Below are 26960 nucleotides of genomic sequence, written 5' to 3'. Positions count from 1 at the left end.
ACTTCAAAACGCTGTCTCATATCAGATGCTTAGACCAAATCCTGCAGTTCTTGCATGTAGAAAAATCCCGGTGATTCTGGTGACTCTACTCCCCGTATAATATTGGAAGAAGGACTCGCAGGCTGGAATAAGGAGCTCCACACCAGCTCCTTATTCCAGCAACCCCTGACTGCTCAGACACGTGTCCACACAGCCCGGGGCTTCCTCTAAGGTAGAGCAGGAGCTCCAGGAGGAAAATGAGCGTGAGTTGAGCATTGGAGACTCAGAGTCATGCTTTACATTTGTGCAATAACACTGGTATAAATGCAAAACCACCTCCCTTTTGTCCGGGGAGGGGGCAGCGGTTAGGATTGGAGCGTGCTTCAGACCAGAATTTGTAGCAGCTGCGCAGCAGCACCGGGAGGAGTCCAGCCCTGCTCCCAAACAGCATCCCTGCGTATCGATTAGGAGCATCTCCAGCCAAAACCTACTCAGGCTCCCGCTGTCCCCCCGCTGCGGAGTTTCCCTCGTTTCAGGAAACAGGGAGAAAAGGTTGCTCGGGGTTGTACCCAGTCGCTGCCGGATTCCTGGAAACACAGCATCGTGCCGCCTGTACTCGTACACTGGGAGCTCGTTCGCTTGGCAGCCGTCGATGGAAGCTCCCCGGCATGAACAGCAGCAACACTCAAACCGCTAAATTCAGCTTTGAAGTTAGCGACCCACCAAGCTACGGGGGCTGGCTTCTTTCTGCTTCATCCTGCGCTGACTCAGTGGGACGATTTACATCCTACAGCTGTTTTTACAAGGAAAGAATGAAAAAAAAAAAACACCACAAACCTATTTGTTTTTAAAAATCCAGTCTCAGGTTCCAGAGAATTGTTTGCAGCGAGCCTAGCTAGGTTTCCATGATCATTTATCCCTTGGCTTATTTGATGAGCTTGCCAGCAGGAAGGATTTTAATTCCTTTTTATCCCAAATTATTTTTTCCGCAGCTGTGATATGAGATGATTCTGCCAAACAATTTAGGCTCAAAATCTGACCTATATTGAATAGCGTAAGATACTGAGGATGTTCTTGGGATTTTGAGGGGAGAGTTTATATTTCACTGTAGGCTTTTTAAGGGAAGCCTACAAAAAAACATTGTCATGTTTCCTATCCTAATCCTATCATTATTATTATTAAATACTATTAATACTGGAAGACAAGTGTTGCTGTCCCACTTGCAACAGTATACAAAAAAGGATCTTATGAAACGGCCATATGAAAAGACGTAGAACGTGTACGTGTTTTATAGGACAGTTTCAAAATCTGTCTTTTATTCAGTGCCCATATTTCAGGTCATATCATGAGACACCAGTTTGACGGCTGGAGTAACCTGCAAGCAATATTAAGAGTTGTCACGTCGCTTCTTTCAACATAATTCGCAAAAGAATTTACCATTCTAAGGGTCCAGCATTGCAAATACGTTAATACCTGCTGAACTGTAAACATCTCAGTAGTCCCTCGTTAATGGCAAATTTCGTCCGGTATGTCCATGTTTATGAGCAAAATCCCACGTGGGAGCACAAGCTGCTCTAGAGCCTGGGAGGTGGGAAGTGCGGGAGCCTGCAAGGGCCATTTCGGTCTCAGAGGAACCCCAAGGCCACCAGCACCCACAACTGGGTCCTCACAGCACCGGAGGCTTCCTCTCGCCCAGCAAAGATCCCAGACCTCCTCTGCCAGGCCCAGCAGCGTGGACATCGTCACTGCACATCAGCGTCCCCCGAGGAGGGCGGAAAGGGCAGAGCTGTCCTCCTTGGCACGGGGTCAGAGCATCATCCCGGGATGTGGCAGACATTCATTCACACGCCTGAGGGGCATGTTTATTCCGTGCAGTATAAACACACCAGTCCGGGAAGCGGCGTGCTGCGCAGAAATGCCTTGACTCACTTTGTGGAGATAAATACCAAGTTTATGCTCTCCTAGATCCGGGTCTGCCTTGCCCATATACGGCCCAGGATCGGCGCTGCCTCAGCTTTGCTTCAGGGGCCGGGAGCCGTGGGGATTCATCCCTCCGCACGCGTTTTGGGGGCTGCTGGTGAGTCTTGGGGCCGTGCACTGGTTTCCATGCCCCGCCTGGGCACCCACACCCTCGGGGCCCGCGGGTTGGGGTCCACCCCAGCCCCACAAGCTGGAGGGCCGGGTCCCAGGCTGCCGGGCTGCGGCAAGAGGAGCAACTGCCTTCAGCTGCTTTTGTAGGAGCCGTCTGATGCGCATGGCCGCCTGCTAATGGTTTTAGCAGATGTGTCCTCCCTGCCCGCAGGAAGGGCAGGAGACCTTGGGAGTGGGTGACCAGCAGAGTCACAGGGGGTTTGGGTGGGGAGATTTTTAAAAAAGTCATACAAAGGGATACGGCAGCTGTTTGCGTGGGGACACGGTGGGTGCCTGTGTGGGGACATGGTGGGTGTTTGCACGGGGACACGATGGAGGGTTTGGGTGGGGAGATTTTCAAAAGAGTCATACAAAGGGATATGGTGGCTGCTTGCATGGGGACATGTGGGCGCTTGGGCGGGGACACGGTGGCTGTTTGTGTGGGGGGACAGTGGGTGTTTGCGTGGGGAAGTGGTGGGTGGTTGGGCGGGGACACGGTGGGCTTGTGGCTGTGGTAGGGGAGTACCCGGGGGAGAAGGGGGCCGCCTGCGGGCCTGCCCCGGGGAGAGGGCCGGGGATGCGCTGTGCCGGGCCGCGGCCAGCCCCTGCCTGCCCGGCGGGGGCACCACCGAGCCGCCGGGGCCGACGGATCCGTTGCGCGCCGGCGCTAGGACCCGTCAGAGCCCCACCGGCCGGCGAGGGGAGGGCGGGGCTACCGGTGCTGAGAAGCCGAACCAATGAGCGCGGGGCCGCGATTGGATTCATTTACATTCCGCCGCGAGGCGTCCAATGAGCGTGCGAGCTGCCGGCCGCCTCGCGCCGCCGGGACCCGCCCCTGACGGGCGGCTGAGGCGGTAGCGGCTCATTCGGAGAATGGCCGCGGCCACGGCGTGCGGCTCCCCGCCTCCCCGCCCGCCCCGCGACCCGCCGCCGCGCAAGCGGGGCGACTCCCGGCGGCGGCAGGCCGCCCTCTTCTTCCTCAACAACATCTCCCTGGACGGCCGCCCGCCCTGCCCGCCCGCCGAGAAACCGCCGCCCGCCGAGGCGGCGGGGGAGGAGGAGGAGGCGGTGGCAGCGGCGGCGGAACCGGCCGGAGCGCCCCCCCGGCTGCTGTCCCCGCCGCCCGCCTGCCCGCCGCCGCCCGCTCTGCTGCTGCCCGGCGTCGCCCCGCTTGCCGCCGCCGCCGGAGCCAAGGGGGAGGCGGACCCCACCCGCGGGGGCATCTTCCTGCCGCCGCTGCTGCTGGGCGGCCCGCTCTGCCCGCCGCCCCCGCCGCCCCCCGCCCTGCCGGGGATGCTGGCGGCCGCCAAACCGGGGGCCCCGGGGCTGCTCAGCCCCACGCAGAGCGCGGCGGGCGGCGGCTCCGCGCTGGAGGCGCAGCGGCAGAGGTGAGTGAGGGGACGGGGCGCGCCGGGCCAGCCCGCACCGCCCCCCCACACCCCGCCCCGGGGCCGGCCTGACCCCGCGGGGCGTGGGAAGCGGCGGGACCACCCGGGGGGGGCCATGGGAAGAGCCGGAGTTTCCCAGCGCCCTCGGCCGGGGGGTGGGGAGCTGAGCGTGGGAAACGGCCGCCCCCGGGGGGGAGAGCGGCCGTGGGAGGCGGCGGCGGCCCCGGGAGGGAGCACCTGCCCCGGGGAGAGTAGCAGGGGGCGGGATGCTCGGCCCCGCCGGGGGTGCGGCTCGGCCCCGGGATGCCCGCAGGATGCTCCAGCTGCGGGAGCTTCTCTGAAGGGGGTTCGCAGAGTGTGTCAGCGCTCGGAGGCTCCGGCCGCAGCCCTGCGGGGGTCCCAGCCCTGCGGGGGTCCCAGCCCTGCGGGGGTCCCACCCCTGCCTCCTGCTTCTCCCCAGCCCGGGTTTCGCATTTTTTTTCCGTTTCCAGATGAAGCCGGCAGAGCCATTGCTGGGTAGGACTCTTCCTGCGCGCAGCGGCCGCGCTGCCCATGCAGTGCCTTCTCCTGGGCTCTGCTGCTCGCCTCTGCAGTAACTCTGTATATTAATAAACGCTTGTGCGCTGGGAACTTTGAGTCAGCCTCAGGGGAGGATGTTCTGGCCTTCAGTACAGGATTACGGCTACATTTCCAAGGGACTTCTGTCAGCCTGAAAGTGTTGGTTTTCTAATCGACTGGAAGGCAGGCTCTTGCTCAGATCTTGGGGATTTGAGCTCTGAAGGAACTCTTTTCAGGCCGTTTCTTGCATAAACAGCTTTGTAAAGTGAGCTGGCCCTCTGAGTCTGCAGATAGGCAAAGCGCTATCAAAGGCTTGAAGTCTCCGCGGTCTTTACAGTGGCTTCCAGAGCTTTGTTAGCGAGCTGAAATGGAGTTGTTGTCTGGGCTTTGAAGCTGGGGAGCTTGGCTGGTGCTGTTGCTGGGTGTTCTCTTTCTGTGTGCATTTCACAATGGAGGTGTCCTGTGTTTCCACAGGAAACAGTGACGATACGTGGCGACTTGGCAGTCAGAGCGAATTTAAGGAGAAGCAGGTGTTTGTCAGGAAGGTGTGGGGTCCTCTTGTGTGTCCCTCCTGGGTTTTCTCCTTCTTGAGCTGTCACGTAACACCCGTTGGTTTCCTTGTAATGGAAGGGACCTTTCTTTCCTCACTTCTTGGAGAAATGGGAGCACAATGGTCCACATAAGCCAGCGCGCGAGGTGCTGTGCCATTCATTTCATTGCTTTAATATTGCAGGTAAAGCTCTCGAGGGCGAGGTTTGCATCAAAAGCTTTGCAAGCTCGGTTACGTCTGCAGGCGTGACATTCGGAGTGTCTGTGCGTAATGAGTTCTGGACTGATGGAGTTCGTGTAAATGATTCAGTCCTTCCCCATCCCACGCCAAGTCAAGAGAAAACATTCCTAGGATCTTCTCGTTTGATGCCCTTCCTGCCTCTTTCCTTGGCATCTGATTTTAGATGTTATGTTCCGCTATAGTAATTCTAACCATCCACCCGAAAAGAATGATAAATCAGAAATAAAAAGCAGAGAGAAGTGCGAGGAGATAATTGAGGGAATGAAAGGGCTTCTGTCTGAGTAATGTCAAAGTAGACCATGATTTTTCAGCTTGGAAGAGATGGCTGAAAGGGTATGTTGTATTGCATTAATCATTTTGTATACTACTTACGAGGGTGACTTGGACAGCAAGTTCATCTATTTTTTGTCTTTAAAGAAGAACAGAGTGAGTGGAGAACATCCACTGAAACTATCAGGCAGAAGATCCACATGTTTTCATGGAGATACGCACGCTTTCTGGCAAAAGGACAGTCTGACGATGCCTGTGGGGACGTGGTAGACCCACGGTGTCTCCTCCCGGTCATGCTGGGCACAGGAGCGGGTGAGATGGACCATCCCTCTGTAATTACGATTTCACCTGTAACTTGCAGGATGAGGGACTGGGAGTACTTTATTTTTTCGCTGGATGGTTCTGTGGTTTGCTGTGGGACCGAGCATCCCTTCATCCCTGCAGAACAGCAGCATCTCCTCTTGTGAATGCACGAGGAGCGATTCGGGGACTTTCTTTCCTGCAGGACAGTGATGGTTATGCTGCTTCTTCTGCCTCCAGCCTGCTGTTTACAAAATAAGACTCAGAAATCAACAAACAATGACAAAATTGTTTTTCTTTAACTGGTAATTGGGAATCTGGCTGTTGTTTTGCCGGCTGGTAATGTTGCGGCTCTGGCTAGGTTAACTGCCTGCATCCTGCAAATACACAGGCCTATGGAGTCATCAGGAAGGGGGAGGTGGAATCCGCGCTGCGACTCTGGACATCTAATCTTTGGTGCCCACTTAAGGCAGCTGTTCTCCTCAGAGTCCTTTTTTAGTCACTGTCAAGAGCTGCTTCGAGTTGCCCTCGGTGCAGCCGCCCTCAGGCGCACCAGGAGCAGGGGCTGAGGGCTCTGGGTTCCCTCCGTCTGTGTTTGGGGACCGGGGCCACTGCTGTCCCCTGCCCTGCCCGGGGGGTCCCATCACACTGAGGCTCGCCCCGATCTGCGGGGATCACTTTACCTGGAAGTGGCAGTTTTGTTTGGCAGAGTTTAATTACAAAACTTCATCTTGTTTGACTTGATTGTGAAGTCGCAAGAAGCGTAGCGCAGGGCAGGTGGTGGCAGCACCTCTGCAGGGGTCGGTGCGTATTAGTTAGCGCCAGGCAGGGTCTGCCGTACAGCCCAAGGAAGGGGCGATGTGCTCGGCTCATGTCACAACGAGTTTCTTGGTAGTTTCTCGGTCCTTTAGGATGGAAACTTCAGCGGTGGGTGCTCCCTCAGAGGCACCCTTCAATCTGGATGCTTGGTTTCATTGCGCCGCTGGCTGAGCGTTAGAAACTTAATGACTTTAACCTTCCACTCTCATTTTCCCAAGGAATCTTCATTTTCCAGGATTTCAAATTACAACTCTGTGGTACCCCAGCTTGCTAAATCTGCTTGCCATCCCTCCTCCCTTCTCCTTTTCCATGTTGCTCTGGTCTTTTGTTCTCTCAAAGAACAAGCCTCACAAAAAGCAGCGGAGGGAGGCAGCGAACAGGGAACAAATCGGCGTTCACAGATTTATCTTTTTTTTTTAATGAATTTCTGCAGCTGGGTCTGAAACTGGCAGAGCTTTCTGGGGAAACACAGATAACAGAGGGCTGTGAAAATAGCCAGGTTATGAAAGCATGAAGAATGGGAACAACAGCCCTAATGTCAGTGTTTGCTGTGCTTCTGAGGTTTCGGAACAGCAGAATGTAAAGCAGCTGGGTTTGCCATTGATTCGCTGCGTTTTGCTGGGCCTAAGAATAAATAGGGAGCCTTAAATCATTTGCAAGTGATGCTTTAATGTCCTTGATGTTCAGTGGTCAGGGCGCTGAGCTGAATGTTCATGGTTGCTGATAAATCAGAAATGACTGAGCTAATTTAGGTCATTTTAAGGGTGTGAGTTTAAACAGTAGTTGATAACAGCAGCACTTTGGACCAGCTCTTCTTTTAAGTGTTAATTAGATACCAGGTTGCTGGCATAGGTGTGAGCAAATTAGTTCTTTGGGTGGAAGGACAGAAATGCTTGGTCAGGCTTTTATGCTTATGATGGGTAATGTGGTGTTTTACCCTGCTGTCAGCTCACCTCCTGTTTTCACTTCCAAATATATAAATATTTATTAAAAAAAAAAAACACCAAACCAACCCGCCGCTAATAAACAGATTTTGTTAAGAGGGACGAAATACAATGTTTAGAAGTCTTAATTTTAATTTCTAAGCCTTGCTTGGAATAACGTGAGCGCTCAGGGTGCTCCTCAGGAAGCAGCAAGATCTATCAGAGATTGTGAGCTTTGACCTTTCAGGCACGAAGAGCAGACTGGGACGTGCTGCTCGGGGCTGAAAATGACCATATTCTAAACCTGAATTTTACTTAAAAGTCAGCTGAAAAGTTAATGCTGCGGTCTCCTGCTCAGCAAGCAGAGTTTGCTCTGACACCTTTCTCTCGTATTTGCCACTGCAGGTGAATTGCATGTGTCCGATATTAAATGTTCTCAATTTATGGCTGCCTGTAGTACTTACTATCTGACATTCCCAGCCAGGTATGTTAATCAGAATCAGCAGTAGTCAGTTGTATGCCTAGCGGGAAGTTCGGAGATCAGAAAATGCACGTCCTTGTATCCCGCACACCGCTGCCAATGGGTCTGGGTCAGACGGTCCCAGACACTGCGAACACCAAGGTTATTTGACCTCTTCGTTTAAAAGAGCCCATAGGCTTTTAAAGTGACTTTGATCTCCGGGCAGGAGGAGTCTGTACAGAATTAACTGTACTCGCAGTTGAAGTCACCTGCGGGCAGATTCTGTAGCTGTTGAAAGCCATGGCGCAGGGCGTCGGGATGCTCTGGAAGTGCCGTTTCACCGTTCCTTTGCCCTCGCTGAACGATGTTGTCTCGCTTCCTTGAGTCAAGGACTCGTCTGCTGAGAGGGAAAATACAACCAAATGACACGTAAAAAGCTGAATAGTGTAACTTTGGGCAGGAATTGGTGGGGTCCCGTTTCAGACCTCCAGAAGCGATTCCTGGAGGAGTCTTACAGCCGGAGCTTCCTTATCCTGGCGCTCCTCTGCTGCGGACTTGAATGCGCTGCCAAAGCCTCATGGAGCAGAACAGCATTTGTGGCTGTTTTCTAACGTTTTACTTGAAAGATCTACTTTGCAAGCTTCCCTCAGGCAAGGAAAAATAACACAAGCTTTATTGGACCATCACTTTCAAATGTAACTCTTGACTCTGGAGGCTGCAGGATCTCAGTGTACTGGCTTAAAACATCATTTCTTTGATTCACAGTCTAAAATAGTCTTCCCCTCTCTCCTCCTTGCCTTCCTCCCCCCAGATCTCCACTGGTGAAGAAGTGCCTCCTCCTCAGGCCGAGCCCTTGGAGCTCCCAAAGCTGGGAGCGTGGTGGGTGTCGCTGAGGAGGATGTCTTTGGGTTGTCGCCGCTCCTTACCATAACTTTGCTTACCCCCAAAGGCCTCCTTGATAATTGCAGAGACATGGGCTGCCCAAACCTGCATCTGCGTTGCCGACCGACCGGGCAGGTATCCCACCTGGTTGGGGGCGACGCTGCTTCCTCGGAGCTTTTGGGTGCTCTTGGCACCGTGAGTGAACCAGTTTAGAAGCATTATTAGCTGTGGTTCTTTGCTTTCAGTTTTAAAAAGTATTTCTGAGCTACAGCCGAGCTCTTCTGCTCTGGGTGTGGGCAGGGCTGGTTTGGTTTAGAAGCAAAAAAAAAAAAAAAAAAAAAAAAAAAAGAAAAGTGGAGGGAGGGGAAGTGACTCTCAAAACCTTCTATCTTTTTATTTCTTTTTTAATTTCCCACAGTATGTGTTTTAGTTATATTAAATCTTGAATACTTAACTTCAGCTGTCCTGTGTTCCTCCTTTTTTCCATCTGTCACCCAGTTAGAGCTGTGAGGCTGTCAGGCTGTGCCAGCTTGGAGATGCTTTTGAGCCTTCTTTTGAAGAGTGTTCTGAACTCATCTGTCTCTCTAGTTTGAGTTTAAAAATGCACAGTCTGACGTACGCGCAAGCATAATGAAATTTGGATTCCTCAGTGAGCACGAGGTATTGTTGATAAAGCAGGTGACTGCAGATGGAGGGTGCTCGGCTGTCACGCCAGCTCTACAAAGGCAGAACTTTAAACTCCTAACCTTTGGTTTGCAGCTGTTGTGTATATAACTTACTGTAAATTATTGTAGTTTAACCTCTGAAAAGGATGTTAAACGAAGAGCCTTTGGCTGGTCTTGTAAGTGCAAGCGAAGCAGAAGTGTTTCAGGAGATAGCCCTCTGATTCGTGAGGTGTAGAGTCTTTGAAAGCTCGCTGCCAGCTGACCCCGCGGCTGGGGACACCCCAGCTCTCAGCCCCCGTCGTGGGGGTGCCCCAGCTCGGCCGAGCCTGCAGACCTGCCTCAGACCTGGGTAGCCGTTTCCTTCGCTAGCTGGCCACAGCACGGGCTGAACTGCCACTGGTCCACGCAGCTTACTTGACAGTAAGGCCGGACTTGCACTTGCTCTGTTGTGGGCACTACAATTTAAGCATAAAGTTTTGCCCTGGTGAGGCCACAACCGCTTGAGTGTGGGTCGGGGATGGCTGGTGTTGCGGTGGGAAGAACCACGCACCCGCAGAAACTCTGGGAGAGCTCTCAACTTCCTTCTCTGCGTTTCCTCCAGTGCTTGGTTTCTCTTCTCCCCGGTTAAAAGCTTCTCTCTCTCTCTTTCTCTTTTTTCTTTTTTTTTTTTTTTTTTTTTTTTTTTAAACTTGAGAGCTTTATTGTACCAAAGGCTTTTATTTTAACAAGGCACGTGATGAAATGACAGCATCATCTCTCAGGGAAGTGTGTGACTATTTCCAGCATAATGCCCCCAGTGTTATCGAGGCCACACTTTGCATTTCACTCGCCTGTTTTGGTCGGCGGTTCGGTGGTTAGTGAGCAGGGCACAAAGCACGGAGGGAACCAGGCTGGTGAGCTAGGAACGCCTCCAGAAACTGGTAGAAATGTGGAGAAATCCGGTTACTGGTTGTGTCCTGATGGGTACATCTCGTTTGCTTTGTGAGAAGCAGCGGGGATTTTTAGGAGTGGGCTTTAGGAGCGGGCTCTGGGCATGGCAAACCTTACATCTGGCTCGGTGGTTCTGTTGCAACAGATGGCTTTCATAATACTTGCTGGAAGGCATTATTTTATCCTTGGATTGTCTAAACACTCTTAGCACCAAAACAATGTGATTTATGAAAGGCAGTGAATACAGAGCTTGTTTCCTGGTAGCACTGGGTCTTAATCATGTGTGGTTGTGAATCAGCAGCGAAGTAGCAGCCGCTGTGAAGAGTATCTAATTTCTTTCCTTGTTAGTATTTAAAACTCTCCAGGATTAGTGAGCTTCCCACTGACTCTGCCTCCATCTTCAGTCAAATTATACTTCATTCCTGTTCCTTCTCGCCCGTCCCGTGGGCTGTGTGGCACGTTCTTTTCCTTGCTTGTGGCTTCACTGGGGTTCGAGGGGTGCGGGATTTCCTCCGGGCTGTGCGGGACCAGCAGGAAAACCCCTGGTGCCCCGTCACTTCTGCAAACAAACCCTGGATAAGAACACAAAGGTGAAGGAACTGGCCTCCTCCCTCATCCCGAGGTCTCACAGAGGGACCTGCTCTGAGGCATAAAAGGACTTTCCATGCTCAGGTGGCGAATTGGGGTTTACTCTTTAAAATTAAGATTACTGAAGGAATAACTTAAGCTAGCCCCGCTGTGCGACTTGTATTTATTCTCCTGCAGTCTGATACTGAAATAAATGTCAGAGGAGCTCCCGGGACGGTGGCCGGCAATCCAAACGGCACGTTTGTGCTGCCATAAACCCGCGAGTAACTGACCTTGTAAAGAAGGAGCACTCTGCGGTACGGTTCCTGCTGGTTGTGCTGGGTGTCCTCTCTGCCGTGCCTCCCTCGGACATCAGAGGTGAAACCATCCGTCCATGGACACGGCTTGCTCGGTGCTGGGCACCTCGTGGTGTAGAGTTTTTGTTAAAGTTGTTTCGATATCTCCTTCAGCATAAATGTGGGCTCTGACTTCTTTTGTCTTTTAATTACTGAGGACTTGTTGCTGCTGGTGAGCTGTGCTCAATCTGCTTTTGAGCAGGAAACTCATTAATGTAAGGGATGGGGCACGGCGTGAGAACAGGGACGCTCAGGCTCCTACCCTCCGAGATTCAAGCCTGGAAACGGTAAACGTCTCCTGGGCTGCACGAGTAATGGCAGTTGTGAAAAAGTAAGCTTAAAAACTGGCACTGGTTTTCTTAATCCCTTGATGCCAGTATTTTACCTAGTCAGACCGAAGCACAGTTCGTATGGGGCTGTTGGCTCACCCCTAAGGAAGGAAAACGATACAGCTTAATCTCTAAAATATGTCTTGGCAAAACAAATCTGACAGGTATGTCTTCCTATTGTAAACAGGGCTTGGGATCTGGATTTCTTGTGCAAATTACCTTTGACAGTTGTTACCAAGCTTGTGCTTCCAAAAACCAATAAATGATTTTTGTCCTTGTTATATTAATAACTCAGGGCCTTGACAGCTGGGATTATACTCAGGCACGTAAAGGACCTTACGGGGGACATCCATATGAAAATAAAACCCTTTCAAGTGAGAAATAGGAAACCAAATTCTATTAGCCCCTAATTTTACACAGTAATTAAAAATCCGTGACTTTCCCTGTTCAACCCAGCTATTAGCAGTACTTACGGCTAAAGAGCAACAGAGGATGTAAGCCTTGCTGCTAATCTTAGCCCGGTGCCCGGAGGGGGGTGCGCAGCGTGGCATCCCGCCCCCCACAGAAGGGCGATGGATGCGGCTCCGGCTCAGACCAACCCTCGCTGCCGGGCCCTTTGGCTGGGGGAGGTCTCGGGTCGTGGTGCTGTCTGGCTTTGCAGTATCTCTGAGTGCTGGTGTGGCAGGGTTTGGGGATCTTGGAAGGGATGAGGGTGAGAAATCATGGCAGAAGATGGACCCCGGGCGCTGCGTGGAGCGGGGATGCGCTCGTGGGTGAAAATAGGTGATGCTGACTGAAGTCTGGCCGCGTGGTTGGCTCAGGGTGCAACCTGTCCAGGGGAGACCTGGGGGTTAATTGGGATGGGAGGAGAATCCCAGTCAGATTTTAAAAACTTCTGGTTTAGCCCTTCAGGAAGGAGTGAGACCAGCCGGTCGGGTCATCTGCTGAGGCAGAAATGCAGGAACCAGAAGGGCAAAACAGAGAAAAGCTTCAAAATGGCCAAATGGCAGCTGCAAGCAGGGCCCAAAGATCACTGGCCACTGTAAGGCCCAGTATTGGGGGTTAAAATGAGATTCATGTTTGTTGCGGAGCCTGGGAGTGGCTGATGGGGCCGTGGGTGCCCCACGGGCTGCCCCACTGTCCCTTAGAGGACACAGTGGCCCAGGAGCAGGCGTGGGAGAGGCTTGTCTGTGCCTGAGGCCACATCTGGTAGCACAGGGTCAGTATCTCTTTTGCGGTCAACTGTAATATCTGCTAAAGAATGGTCAACGTGGACCCTTCCAACTACAGCAACATCCTCCGAATGTACGTCATCCTCTTGGGTGTCTGCAGGTGGGTGGGAAGGGGGAAATATCTTGGCAAGCCATCGCAAAGGTCACTGTTCTTCAATTTGGAGCTGTGACTTAACCAGCTTTTTCTTTTCAATTGGTAAGACGGGAGGCGTAGGGATTACCGGTGCTATACATAGACTGCTCTTAGCTGTGTCCCGTTCTGCTGGGAACGCTTCAGAGCGGTGTCAGCCTCGGGGCAGGGGACCTGCCTGCTGCTCCTCCGTGGTGGTTCGCCCTCCGTGGGGGGTTTCTCTGCCAGCACTCGGTGGGACACTGGCAGGACCAGACAAAGACAACTCCAAAGCTGGAATCACTCAGAAATTGGTTTTCCTCAATGGGAAATCCATCAGAAAGGGGAGATGTGTGGGCTGGCTACAGCTTCCCAGGGCGGGAGTCAAAATGCACCTCTGAGCATAATTTGTTGGGCTTTTTATCTGAACACAAGATTATTTTTTTTTCTGGGCCTTTTTCTTTTTTTTTTTTTTTTTTTTTTTTAAACGCATGTTTAGCTGCTCGGGGATTCGGCAGCGGTGCTGGATTGTGTGCGGCCGTGCGTGCGCGTGGAGATAACGAGCCAAGGCGTGATCCAGAATTCCTCTGCTTATCTCCGAGCGCGTGCTGTGGGTGTTGTCTCTCTTGGTGGGTCCCTCGGAGGTGCTGGCTGCGTAATCGCAGTTGCTGGGTTTAATGTTGAAGTTCTGGGAAGATCCTGCTTTATTGTCTCCTGGAATAGTGGGGGGAAGCACCCAAAAGCGAGCTCCTGGCCAAGGATCTCACAAAGAAGCAAACCCTCTGGCTTGTCAAGAAAATAGTTCCAATATGCCTGTTGGCCAGTATCAGTGTTCTTTAGGGTATTGTTGGAATTAACGGCCTGCTCCACAGAACTCATTAACATTTTAATATTGGATACTTTGATTTCTAATTGTCGGGTAGCGTGTCAGTAAGGGTGCGTGTAAGGTAACGTGCGGTGCATGTACAGATGTTGCTGGTATTAGTATTTTGGGCAACAAAGGTTCTGTGTAAACTACTTAAAATCCTTTGAATTCCAGTGGATCAGACCACGGGCAAGTGTTATCCCAGGTGACGCTGCTTAGCAAAAGATATGTGACTTGATGGTTTCTTTCTTCAAAGCCATCAGGGGCTGAAGCGATCCTGTGCTGCCTGTCCTTGAAGTGTGGGGTGGCTGCATGAGAACAGCACTCAAACTAAAGCAAATATATGTGTCTGTATGTATTAATTTTAAGTGCAGGCTACTCCAAAAGTGTTAAATTTTACAGCATACTCCCGGTACTGCACTACTTAATAAAGAAACTCTGTACATTAGCGGTACTGAGGAATCTCTCAAGTCTCTCTCGGAGCGCAGCGAGGGAGCTGGGTGGCCATAAAACGTTGTCTTGATCATACAGACTGGTTTGGGTACTCTGACTGGATTAGTGAGACCCCTCCACGTACACCCTGTTTTGAGATTGGAGGGCGAGTGTCTTGCTTAGCATCTGGGATTCCTCCAAGGTGACAGCTTCGCTTGAGGACAGAAAATCTTATTTACGAGCGTAGCTAAAAATGAAGTTTCCTGCTGGCAGAGAGGGGATGAGTCATTGTGGTTTTGAGTCGAGGGGCAGGATCTTCCCTTCGCTGCAGCAGGCGTTTACTTCCAGATAGGCTCTTTCAGAGCGGCGGGTTCAGGTGTTTGTCACTGGTCCCTGTTCCTGGGGGAGCAAGGTGATGTTCTGAAGGTGGACCGCTCTGGATGGGTCTCCGCCATGGTGGTGAGCACATCCTCCACGACCCTGCGGGCAGCTGCGCCTGCAGCACTGTGGAGTTACTGGTGAGCGTCTGGCTGTGGCTCTCCCAGTTACATCCCAATCCATCCTTTTACAGAACCACATGCTGGTTTTGTACCAGTGCCTGTTGTCATTGGCGTCGGCCGCGTTTCCCCTTTGCTCGTCGCCCATGTCTGTATCCAGCCAGGGATGGAAGGCTGGGGACGTTACCAACTGCATCCACGCCAGGAGGTTTGAGATTGGTCTCCACGTTTCATAAAGGGTGTTTTTGGCAGGTTAGATGCCAAAGGAGAGTGGAGAACCACGTGAATGTGTTAAACTTTCCTCTGCATTTTTCACTGAAAAGCAAAAAAAAAAAAAAAAATTTAAACTGAAGTGCTGCTGAAGGGCATTGAAGCTGTGCCAGGAATGTTCTCCAGTAGCAGCTCTTAGGGATAGCTGTCGATTTGCAGAGGCAGCGTCCAGCAGTACTGAAGGTGTTAGTCCCGTGGGAGGATTTACCTCTCTGGTGTTTACAGAAAGGGACACTCAATTTTCATCCTCCTGCCTGTTTGAGTTGTGGTGGTTTTGTCTTTTAAGAATGCCTGAACAGCACTGCTGAGACTATTTCATTCTAGGGGAAAAAATAGAGTTTTATATGGGAGTTTAAATTATTACAGATGCACTGGAAAAGGGCACTGATTGTATTTCATTAAGGAGATTGTAAGCAGATTTTGGAATTCATTCTCTTTATGTACTGGAAGACAGAGAAAATGGTAAATGGTTCCTCTTGAACTTGTGGTGATGAATGAGGAACTAACCTGGTTTCAGGAATACTCAGGTTGAAGTGACGTTTCTGTCAACGTATACAGAAGAATACCAGAACACCATCATTTCCACAGTGCTGGTCTTCGTGTTCCTGGTATAGATTGAAGCAAGAGGGGCAAACGCTGCTGTTACTGCTAATCTCCTCGTGGAAATCCATAATTTTACAGCAAGTCCCATGCGGAGGGGAACTGCCACATCTCGCTGGCACCGCTTTTGGCGGGCAGCTCTGGCACTAGCTCCGAGTAGCTCAGAACAGAAGAAATAACTTGCAAGAAAGGGGAAGAGAGGTGAAAGCACCTGTTTGGTCACTCTAACAATTTGCATTTCTAGTCACTGTGCTTAAGAAAAAGCAGCCAGATTTTGTTCGTGTCCAGAACGCTGGTGTGTCTCTGCTGGAGCAAGAAGATAACGTGGTTTGGTTTCTTACCCAGCTCAGGCTGGGGAGGAGGAAAGACAAAGTCACCAGGACTAGCAGATTGTCAGGCTGTTCCAAAATCCTGGAGTGCTGGGATTCAAGACCAAACTTAGATCCCAAGTAGCTTTTTTTGATCTTTAACTTGAATCAGCTGAAGCTGTGAATGGCTTTGCTGTGTAAAAACTTTTCTATAGCTGTTAGCAATTAATAAATCCCATTTTTCTTGACCTCTTTTGGGGTTTTTTCCCCCTGCACCAGCTTTTGCTTTGGTGTTGGATGTTAGCTTCTAGGCAGGAAAGCTTGGCCTCGGTCTATCTGAGGGATTCAGCTGCTCCTGAGTGCCAGAGCTCTGATGCAGCTTAAAGTTCAATTTTTTTTTTTTCCAAAAGTAGACTTTGACAAACCAGAGTCCTGCAACTTCTGTCTTGTACGCTGCTTCTGTGTTGACTTCCATGGTGGTATTGTCCGTGAGTTGAGTTACTATGTCACTTTGGAAGAAAACCTTGTACATGAATGTGTGTAGCTTGTGCTAAAAATGCAGCATAATGTGCGCCTAAACAAAAGCAGAAAATATGGAATGTGATAGTTGTAGTGTCAGTGTTTTGCTGGTGGCGGTTGAATCTGAGTGCATTGTTCCTATGGAAATTGCAGTCATAGCTTCACAATTCATTTGTAAATCTCTACCAACAAAGAATGTCTTGACTTTGACAATAGTAATGTATCTTATTTTGGCAAGGTCTATTTCTTTGCTTAAATGTAATATCCTATTACTGTTACACTAACTCACGTGATTCCTACTATTGTTCTCCTTGCATCTTCCATTCTGGGATTTCAGATGGGTACCAAATACTCTTTGCTTCCTCTAATAGCCATCTCTGTTGTTTTCCGGAGAGATCTGTCAATTTTATTGAGCTACCCTCAGAGACTCTCGCTCTGCTGACTCCCGCAGCTGGAGGCCACTGTGTTCTGAATCGAGGATACACACAGATGTTCGGTCGTGGTACAGATATACTTGTGGCTGTCCATAGATCGATATAAAATGACTTATTCCCTTGCCTTGATGAGGGCAACTTTTTTTCAGTATTTCTTGTAAGATTTGAAATGAGTATTTGGAAGCTTTTTAGGTGTTTAACTTATAGGTTGGTGTTCTTATTTGTTGAAGGTAGTGAATGCTGTTGGTATAAATACATACGTCCAGGGTCCTGGAGGGGGAGACAAGTTCTTGGCCTTTTTAGGAACTTGAAACTCTTAGTTAAGCACTCTTCCAACAAAAAAAAAAAAAAAAAAAGGAAAAAAAATCCAGAAAACCTGCCCTTTGCCCTCAGAGCTCATAGATCTGTTGCAGTTCATAAACTCAGAGGCCATGAACTAATATTTGTTCACTCTTCGTGGTGTTGTACATTTTACAGAAGGCGTTTTATCTCCCAGCGCTGCTCTCTAGACTTTTTAGAAGACATAGTGGAATATGCCAGTGTACGAAGGTACTTTTTTTCAAAAGCAGCATTAACCTCAACTCGTTGCATGCAGTCCTCTCCTCCCTCCACCCTCTTCCACGCCGGTATCCGAGGTCCTGCATGCCAGTGCTGCCATCTGATCATACGACTGGCACGGCTCTTTCAGAGCGCTCAACAGGTTTTGGTGTTTTTTAATTGCAGAACCAAGCATATATCCGGGTCTCCAAGACACAAAAGTTTGAAGAAGATGCACTTCATCAAGAACATGAGGCAGTATGACACCAAGAACAGCAGGTAACTCCTGGAGATCAAGGTGCCTCCTGTCCTCGAGTGGAATAGGCCGTGCAGAGCCGTAGGCTCCAGTTCAATGCAATTAGCCGTTTAATGTCCATTAGAGGAATTAAGGTTATATCCTTGGGGTCTTGTTAATTTTATACATCCTTCTATCGAAGGCAGAAAGTGCTCGTGTCTGCTACGCCTGCAGCAATATCCTGATGGTTCTGCCCTCCTGCTTTGAGGAGGTTAAATCATTGCCCTCCAACCACCCTTCTTACCTCCAGCACACAGAGGTTAGGGCTGGGGGGGGTTAAGGAGAATGCCTTGGTTTAGTCAAATTCTTGGCTCATTGTTGCTGGGCAGAAGAGAAGGCTGGGGGGGAAGGCACGTTCATATTTATTATTAATAGAGGTGTGAGGCTTCATCTAAGTGTAAAGTATTATCTACATCTTTTCACAAGTTTTATGTAAAAATTACGTCAATATAGATATGTATTTAAAGACTAGGATCCCCTTTGAGGGGCTCCCAAGGCGATGGCAGTTACTGAACGCTGGGTTTTGATATAGAGCTTGGCTCTAGATTGAAACCTCTGCTTTTGTGCTGCTCCGAAACCACAAAATCCTTAGCAGTATCTGTGTAATTCACAGAGCAATTTAAGAAGAGCTTGGTGTTCATGTTCCATAAAAATCTGCTTTGTAACTCCTAAATTTTAATTCTTATCTTACTCTCTTCCCATCCTCTTACAGGATAGTGTTAATCTGTGCTAAACGAACACTGTGTGTGGCTTTTTCTATCCTACCTTACGGGGAGGGTTTACGGATCAGGTGAGTCATCTCTAACTGCTTTGTGAAATGTCTGGTCTGTTGTTTGCAAAAGATCTTGCAAAAGAGTACAGTTGGTGTTTTGAAGCAGGTCAACTTAATTTACCATTTATGTGTGAGGACAAGAGCTTGCTGTCAAAATCAGACATTGCCGCAGTGTCAAAGCGTTCATTCAAACTCCAAGAGAAAAATAATGGCAAAGGCAGACTTTTCTTCAGGTGTTTATTCACATTTTAAAGCACTCCAGTCCTGTGAAATCCCTGAAACCGACTTTGAACAGGTGATGCGATTCGTTGCTGTGTGGGATTTCCTATGCTCCTGCAGTGGCCAGAGATCAGCTGCCTTCAGTGCAACAAAGAGTTGTGTCAGCAAAAAAGCACACAGAGCATCAGGGAAGGATGCTGCCGCCCTTACTGGAAACCTTCATCTAAATAAGTTTAAGATGCTTTTCTGGTTTTCAGCTCTAAGCCATGAGTGTTGCTCTTTGCAGTCTAAGACAAACAGAAAAATTTTCGACTGATTGAAACTGCTTTTAGTGTTTGTACTATGCTGCTGTATAGAGCTGTCAGTATAATCACTTCAGAGAAACCAGACCTGCTAACTGGATTTCCCTGCAGCTTTGCTCAGTCCCTCGTTGAAATCTAATCCGATTCTGTGAATCTCTGTGATCTACAAGTATACCATAGAAAATACTAATTTTATTCTAATACACTTTTGCAAACCAATTGTGCTGTCACTCCTGTCCTGTGCATAACTCATGGACAAAGGAAACGGATGTTTAGTGGTGGGAATTGTATTGTATGCAAATACACTTGCCATAAAAATAGTTGATGGGAAAATATTCTCTCACTTCATCGAAAAGCAGCAAGGTCACTGGAGCTATTTTAGGGCAGTTCTGAGCACGGTGTCGTTCTGCTCGTGTGTAAGTTGGCAGCGCAGTTCTTTAACTGCAAGCTGCTCTTTTGCATTGGAATACGGTGACGAAGCTGCAGGCGGCCATGGCTGGAGCAGAGCTCCGCAGCAGCCTTAATTCTTAATTTGAGCTTGTGTGCACAGCGGTTGGAAAATTGCAATTGAAAGACAAGTTTCTAATCCTGGAAAAGTAGTGATATAAATCATGTTTGCTGCCAAGTGTTTGAGCATTAGTGCGTTAACGAATGGTATGATCCTGTGCAGAAAGACTAGATTAAAAAAACTTTACATTTGCTAGGTATATTGTTACAGATTTGAGTTAAAATGATAGGAAATCTGATTCTTCAGTTAATGAACATGTCTACATTTCGAAAAGAGTACTTAAAAAGGAATGCTTTCTGGGAGATGGGACTGAGGGATTGCACTCTGACCTCCTGGTGTTGGCTGTAGCCAGTGGAGGGACCTGGTGTTTACCATGGAGGAAGCTGGGCTTGTGCTGCATTTTCCAATAGTGCTTTTTCTCATCTGCGTTTAGTGATCTAAAAATGGAAGGACAGAAGCAACGACATCCTTCTGGGGGAGTTTCAGTCTCCACTGAGATGGTGCTTGGCCTGGAAGGAGTAGAGCTGGGTGCTGATGGCAAGGTAAGGAATTTTATTTTATTTTTCTTTTTTTTTTTTTTGGTCTCTTGATCTGTAATGGCAATAGCGAAACCGCTGACCAGAGCAGGGGACAGCGGGTGGCTAAGTTGGCTGCTTTCACCCCAGGACCATTTCATGCTGAGGCGAATCACTTCATTTATGCAGTGCTTTGCCATTCATAAAGTGAAAGCGGTAACTTTTCAGAGCAGCGGAAGCTTGTTTTGATCCTTAACATTTGAAATATTTGCCTTGTGATAAAGCTGCTGCTTCTGAGGCTGTTGAAGGCCGTGGTCACTTCTGCCTCTGTTTGTGGAGAAGCAGTTTGACTGTGGTACCTCAGGCAACATGTGAGCGATGCTTTGATAGAAATATGGTCGAAATTTACACCTCTTTAGTTAAATTTATATACTGACAGAACTTTACCGATGTGATTCTCCCTTTTTTTTTTTCCTTTGACGCCCCACCAAATCTTCTACAACACTGCCATACCGAAGTTGTGGAAGCAAGGCATTCCTCATCCAACTTCTCCCTTTCCTGCTGTCCCGCAGTTTCAACGTCCCCACTCCCAAATACAAACTCCAGGGGACTCTTGAGCTGGAAAATTCTAAATGTCTGGAAAGAAGCTTTTCAATAAATTTTCCCCTCTAACTACTACAACTTTCTCTTCTTTAAGGTTGTGTCCTATGCAAAATTCTTGTATCCGACCAATGCTCTAGTTGTTCGCAAAGCCGACAGCCATAGTGCGGTTCCCTTATGCCGAGCTAGTGCTCCTCGGAGTCTTCCTGGATCAAGATATAAACCTGTGACAGCAAAAACGATACCGGCAGGAACAGACATCGGTAAGGACAGCCACCAGCTCTGTCATCGCTTGTGCACGCAGCAGAAAAGCATAAAAGGGCTGTATTTGTCTGAAACAACTGCAAGTGGTAAAGTGCCTTATTAGGAAGGATGTGCTGCCACTGGAAGGCGACTGGTTTTAGCACAGCCTAGTAAAGAAGGCTCATTAATGAAGTATAAATGATGAACCTTAGGACTGAGACTTGCACACATTCCTTCCATCCTCCATATATCTGGCCTGGTTCTGTTTACGCAATTCAAGGAGCGCAAAGCTTTTCCTTGTAAGTGTGAAGTTTTATATTACTCGGCAAGAAACAACCGGTGTATGTGGGTACAGGTGGTCCTCCTTGCCTTCTGGCACAGTAACAACACATAAGCCAAGGAGTTTGTGGCAAGAATCCCTCCTCTTTTGTAAAAGAGCAAACCTGGCAACTCTGCTGTCTGTTAGAGTATAGGCAAAAGAATTGTCTTGTGCGGTTGTTCTCTGTGCATATTTGTGGATGACAAACTTAGTTTGCAGTAAGTCTAAAATGGTGCATCAGCACATGCTGGAGAGAAAGCTTGTGTGGTTTCTTAATAATTCTACTACCTGACTGGTGCATTTATGAAATGCAAACGTGTGAGCGTAGCTGCAGTTTGCCAGTACTGTGGGATTTGCCAACACTCTTAATGTTTGCTGTTTGAAAACTTTTTCAAAGAGGGAATTTAAAGCTCTGTATCTTTTGACCCAATGTGCTTTCCTCGTTCCCTCAGGAAGTGAAGCTGTGGAAGCCGCAGAGTATGATCCAAATCTCCTGGATGATCCTCAGTGGCCCTGTGGAAAACATAAACGTGTTCTCATCTTTGCCTCTTACATGGTGAGTGCCTGGCATACCTGAACAGAGCAGTGAGTGAGTGCTGGAAAGATCTTCCTATAAAGAACTTCCTTGGGGAAGAAAACGTGATAGTTTTTTGAGAATTGATTAAGAAAAATACAGTTAGTTGGGCTTGTACATTCGGTTTGTCGAGGAGCAACCTGACATGTATCCCCACGTTGTCATTTGCTTCTGTAACCATTTGCTTACTAGTTTTTTAAGACTTTGTAATTGAGATTCAACATGCTCTATTACTTGAGACATTACAGAATTGTTAAATTGTGAGCAATAAAACTCAGGTTTGCCTTCGCGTTAGCCTCTTTGGAAGACTTGTTTGGCTGTCAGTACTGTTCACAAGAGAAATGATAAGTTTTGCCTCTTGTGTTTCAGACTACAGTCATAGAATACGTGAAGCCCTCGGACCTTAAAAAGGATATGAATGAAACCTTCAGAGAGAAGTTTCCTCATATCAAGTTGACACTGAGCAAAATTAGGAGGTAAGAAACAAGCATTGACTAATGAGAACATTTTCTATGCTGTACAAGGCTGCTTTTATCTTCCACTTATATGGAACAAATGCTACATCTATTAATAGTATATATGATTAAACACTAATCTCTTGTTGCCAGTTGAGCTGACTGTAGGATGAAAGCCCTGTACAGGAATGTTTAGAATGCTGAGAAAGGGTAACAGTTGGTTTTCATAGTTCCACCTAAAAGGGTTGTGTTTCACCAACTGTGGTGTACTAACACTAATAGCCAATTAACAGTGAAGCTGAATTAGCCTTGAAACAAAGACTTGTAACCTGATTGTTTGGCTGTAGTGCAGTCCCACTCTAACTGCATTGTCTTTCTGGACCCTCTGGATATTTTTGCCTTTCAATTACCAGACTCGCTGATGACCGTGGACTCTAACAAGGTTCTAGGATAAAGAAGAGTGTTAGGTCTGGGGAGCCTTGGTAAAGAAAAGCATTTTGTGAAGGCAGGACTATGCCCGACAGAATTCCTCATCTTCCAGGAAATGCATCTGGCCACTCACCAGCGAGATACACTGTTGTGGCATTCGAGAGCTGTAATCTTGCTGGTATTACACGGTGGTTAATGCACTCAGGGGCTTCTGAAATAGTCGGCTTAGAACACGATTCTGCTGAATCACCAGGGCTGTGTGTAACTCAGCTCCACGTAGAAGGCTTGCTCAGGTGGAGTCTGTGTTCTGCCAGTGTCCCGCATGCTCCTCTTCAAAGCTGTTTCAAGTAGCGTGTTCGTGCAGAGATCTTCTCGCAGGGGTAGCATGGATGGCAGCCATGAGAGGCAGCATCCACCGTGAAGTCTGCTTTAATGCTGAAGCGAAGGGCCAACTGCTGTGGGAAGGGTGTAAACCAGTCTGCCTTCCCCCTCAGACCTCATTCCTCTGCGAGGTGTGCAGTAGACAGCTCTCTCTGCAGCAACTGCTGTGATCTGCACGGCTTTGATGTGGGATTCTGTAGGTCGGAGTGGTTCAGTCTTACGGTATGAATGATGAACCAGTTTGGGAGCCCAGAGGGAATCGTACAGCGATAGCCTGTGTGTCGGTGAGGCAGCGAAGCCCCCGGTGTTTATGGGCAGATGTGGAACTGTTATTCCACCGTAGATGTTGTCAGCCAGGTTAAATCAGTTTGCGCATCAGCTCGTGCATCAGCTCCGGCTTGCTGCGAGCTGGACTTCTCCAGTCTAGGATAATATTCATCATGGTTTTCCAGACAGGAGTCCTGCCCATGTGCTTTTCTGAGTTCCCACACTGCAGTGTTTCTAGAGCATTTCATAAAAGCTGTCGTGGTTGAGAGGGTGTCTTTTTCTCCTGTTCCCAGTTTAAAGAGAGAGATGCGGAACCTGAGTGAAGAGTGCAATCTGGAGCCAGTTACTGTCTCCATGGCTTATGTTTACTTTGAGAAGCTCGTCCTCCAAGGCAAACTCAACAAACAGAACCGCAAACTGTGTGCTGGTGCTTGCGTTCTGCTTGCGGCCAAGATCAGCAGTGACCTCAGGAAACATGAAGTTAAACACCTTATAGACGTAAGTACTATGAGACTTGTTTCAGGTGTTGTCAAAACCTTCTCTCTAGCCCATGGAACAAGACAAAGATTAAAACCAAGATTTTCAGCCGTGCATGCTTGCATTTAAGACCAGATCTTTCAGTCAGTTTTATGTCTCGTTAGGCCTATATTCCTTGATTATTTATTTTTTTAATTCGTTAAAGCTACTTGACTGGTGCGGTCTAATGTCCTACTGATCCTCCAGTGAGGTTATTTTTGCACTTACTGTTTCTCAGGCAAAGATACATCGCTGTTGTGTGGGTGTCACAGCTGAGCTGATAAGCTGGTTTACTTGTCTGATCCCTGGCAACACTTTTGGTTCTGTAGGTACAGCTCAGGCCATGCATCACTGACTTAATCTCACACTGCCTCGGTATCTTGTGGATTAACTGATTGTTTCTCCCCCTCTCCTCTTTCTTTTTTTTTTTTTTTTTTTTTTTTTATTACTATCATAGAAACTAGAAGAGAGATTCAGATTCAACAGAAGAGATCTCATCGGTTTTGAATTCACCGTCCTTGTAGCTTTGGAACTGGCTCTCTATCTTCCTGAAAACCAAGTTTTACCTCATTACAGACGGCTCACACAACAGTCTTAACCAAAGCTCCGTTCCAGCTGACAGCCGGTGGCGCTGGGGGTCGCGTCGCTGAGTGCTGCTGGGGAAGCTGCCCCTGGCCGTTCTGCGCCGCCGTGTGCATCCTGCCACGGCTGCAGCTGGTTTTGAAGCCCCGTGGTGTGGTGTTAAACTGTCAGTGTGTGTTATGGACATGTGTACCAAGTCTGGGGGATGGTACGAGAAGAGTTATTGAACTTTTATTTTCTTTTGGACATTTAAAGCACAAATATTCACCAGTCAGCTGTCATGGCTGCTTATTACTCCTTATTTATCTTTTCGGTTTTACTAAAACTGTTCTTCCCTATGAAGAATACTATGGTATTGTTTCTCTTTTGTTTTTTTAAGCCTTTGTTATATTCCTTGAAACTAAAGGAAGCATCACTTCCATTCCAGTGCACCATAAAGTTCAGATGTTTCTAAGAATCTTCTCGCATTTTTACATTAATGAAATGCATACTTTATTTTTTTAAAGATGTGCCTAAAACTGGCTGGTCTGGTACCAGTGCTTTTTAAGTTAGTTATGTTATTTAGTGGAGAATCCTGAATTTGTATAGCCATTTATTCTTTACCTGCATTGGCCTTGCATATAAGGAAAACAATTCCAGTATATCTGCACTAGTGAAACACAGGGCATCTATTCTCTAGGATACTATGGAACTATAAGTAGCAAGATTGAAATTACTCCATTCTAATTTAGTTAACTATTAATACCTTAGAAATATGCATTTTATTTAAAAAGGAAAGATTGTTTGAAAATCTGTCACGAAATAATACCATGTGTTGAACAAGGTAGCCGCAGCGAAGCGATGGCCATCCTAATTCGCTCTTCAGTGGAAAATGAGTGTTTGACTGAGAGCAATTTGCTGTCAAATGTATCACTTATGGGTTTTATTTGTTTCAGTGTTCTGTAGTCTGAAATAAGCACCTTTTTAGTACGACTGTATTATATATGGTCTTACGTGCTCTGAGCAAATACTGAAGTCAGTAGAGCTACTGCTGCCGAACTAAGCCAATGAAACAAAGTATGCTCAATATTTTAAAAGCTACTTTTTTACTCCGTTCTTCCAAGCATTGCATCACTGTGATGGTCCTCATAAAACTGGCATTTCTTGCACATCTGAACAGCCACTTAACAGCTGGTGCCCAGCAGCGCTCTGATGCTTACACAGAGGTTAAATAACTTCTCTGACCATTGGCTATTCCTTCATTTGTTTTTAAAATGTCCGGGTTGGGAATGAACTCTGATTATATGTGGAACCTTCTGTGATATTTGCTCTAGGGTTTATTTTCTGAAGCAATATTATCTTACAAGTAACTGTATCCACTTGCAAGGAACAAAACTGATGCTTGGCTATTACGACTGAGAAATTTGTAATTTAAGTTTGACTCCTATATGAAGTACTAGACCTCATAATGAGGTAAGGGACCTGCTACCTAATATGTAAAGTAATGTAAATTCCTGTTCCTTGTATTGAATGTTGTTGGTTGTAGGCAAAAACAAAGCTGAGCTTTTGCTCTTCAGCTGTGTTTTGTCTGAAGCTAATTTGGCTTCATTAGAGTTGCCGCAAACTTTACTGGAGCCCCTTCCTCTTTAAGTAGGGCTCAAAATGTATTTTTCCTATATAATAATTACAGTGACTATCAAATCTTTTGTAACTGTGTTCAGCTGTATGTAGCTTCAAGTTATTTGTGTAAAATTTGATATGCTTGTGACTTCTAACACAGAACGTCTTGCCAGTCTCCTGGAAAGCTGTTAAGCTCCTGGTAGCTAGTAAGTTAGACAGTAAGCTTGCCAGTAATCTTCCAAAAGGTTTAGAAAAATACCTACTAGTTAAACTTTCTACTGAATATAACTGTCCTTGCATGCAAGAAATAGTGATGTACTAAACATCTAGCGTATAACAAGCCTTCAAATTAGCCTGCAGGGATGAAGACAACTGAAGTGGTCCGTCCACTGCTTCCTGAAGTCATTAGGGGAGGGGAAAGAGGTGGAACTGAGCAGAGAAACGTCTCACACAGTGTCTCCAGAAAAACGCTGGCGTTAGTATGAATGAAGGCAGAAAATGTCTTTCTCTGGGAACTTCTTTCTGTTTACTGTATAGAGTTTTCTGTAACAAAATTAACTTTCCTTTCTGACCATCTAAGGGAAAAAACGCACTTTGGTTTGCAGCGTTTTGCGGTCTCTATTCAGTGGAAGTTTGTCTAGTTGCGATGGGCATCTGGGCTGCAGTTCCGCTCCCAGAAGCTATGGTTTCATGTTATAAAAGAGCGAGCTTTTGTTTTCTCTTTCAAAAGAACAAATTAGGATAAGGAGCATTAAATTACAGAATGCTGAATGCTGTCTAAAGGTTACTCTAAACGTTGGCTTGGGCCCAGACAGCGTTCTTGAGCTCCGGAGCTGTCGGGAGGCCAGGCCGGAGGCACGGCAGTGCCGTCGGTGGCCTTGGGCTGCGGCTCCACTGTGGTGTCCGAGCAGAAACCGTCCGTTTGTGTCTTCATTTTTCTATTTCTGGAGCGTAGCTTGCAGTCCTGCGTGGGAATAGTTTATCTTTTCGCCTAAAAGCTGCCACCGTGTGGCAAAGGACGAGAATAGTGGAGGTGGGACCCACAGGAACTCCTGGCCCCGCCGCCGGCTCTGGGCTCCCGCGGGGCTGAACTCCTGAGAAGCGGCTGTACGTTTTTATGTAAACAATGCTGTTACGGTTTTGTCTCACTCCATTATTTAAAAGTCTGAGTTGTAGCCTGTTCTGTATTCCCCCCCCGCCCCCCCCATGAAATTGTGACATTAAGATGCTGTGAA

The 26960-nt window shown here is 48.0% G+C and overlaps 1 protein-coding gene across 2 annotated transcripts; it reads left to right on the top strand.

Annotated features, from left to right (window-relative positions):
• Nucleotides 1–2957: 2957 nt before the first annotated feature.
• CABLES2 (Cdk5 and Abl enzyme substrate 2) lies at nt 2958–26960 on the top strand. 2 transcript variants are annotated; one of them, XM_063350189.1, is made up of 10 exons: nt 2958–3497; nt 17090–17161; nt 17336–17428; nt 18157–18234; nt 19679–19787; nt 20458–20623; nt 21375–21478; nt 21866–21972; nt 23322–23526; nt 24002–26960. In XM_063350189.1, the coding sequence occupies exons 1-10, from the start codon at nt 2983–2985 to the stop codon at nt 24140–24142; spliced, it is 1590 nt and encodes a 529-aa protein (XP_063206259.1). In that variant the 5' UTR covers nt 2958–2982; the 3' UTR covers nt 24143–26960. The 2 variants fall into 2 exon arrangements, with proteins under 2 accessions (XP_063206259.1, XP_063206260.1); XM_063350190.1 differs by lacking the exon at nt 17090–17161 and having other exon boundaries at nt 2959–3497.

Source organism: Chroicocephalus ridibundus, chromosome 12, assembly GCF_963924245.1.
Source record: "Chroicocephalus ridibundus chromosome 12, bChrRid1.1, whole genome shotgun sequence".
Lineage (NCBI taxonomy): Eukaryota > Metazoa > Chordata > Aves > Charadriiformes > Laridae > Chroicocephalus > Chroicocephalus ridibundus.
Note: the sequence above shows the minus strand (reverse complement) of the source record. Positions and strands in the feature narration are given on the sequence as shown.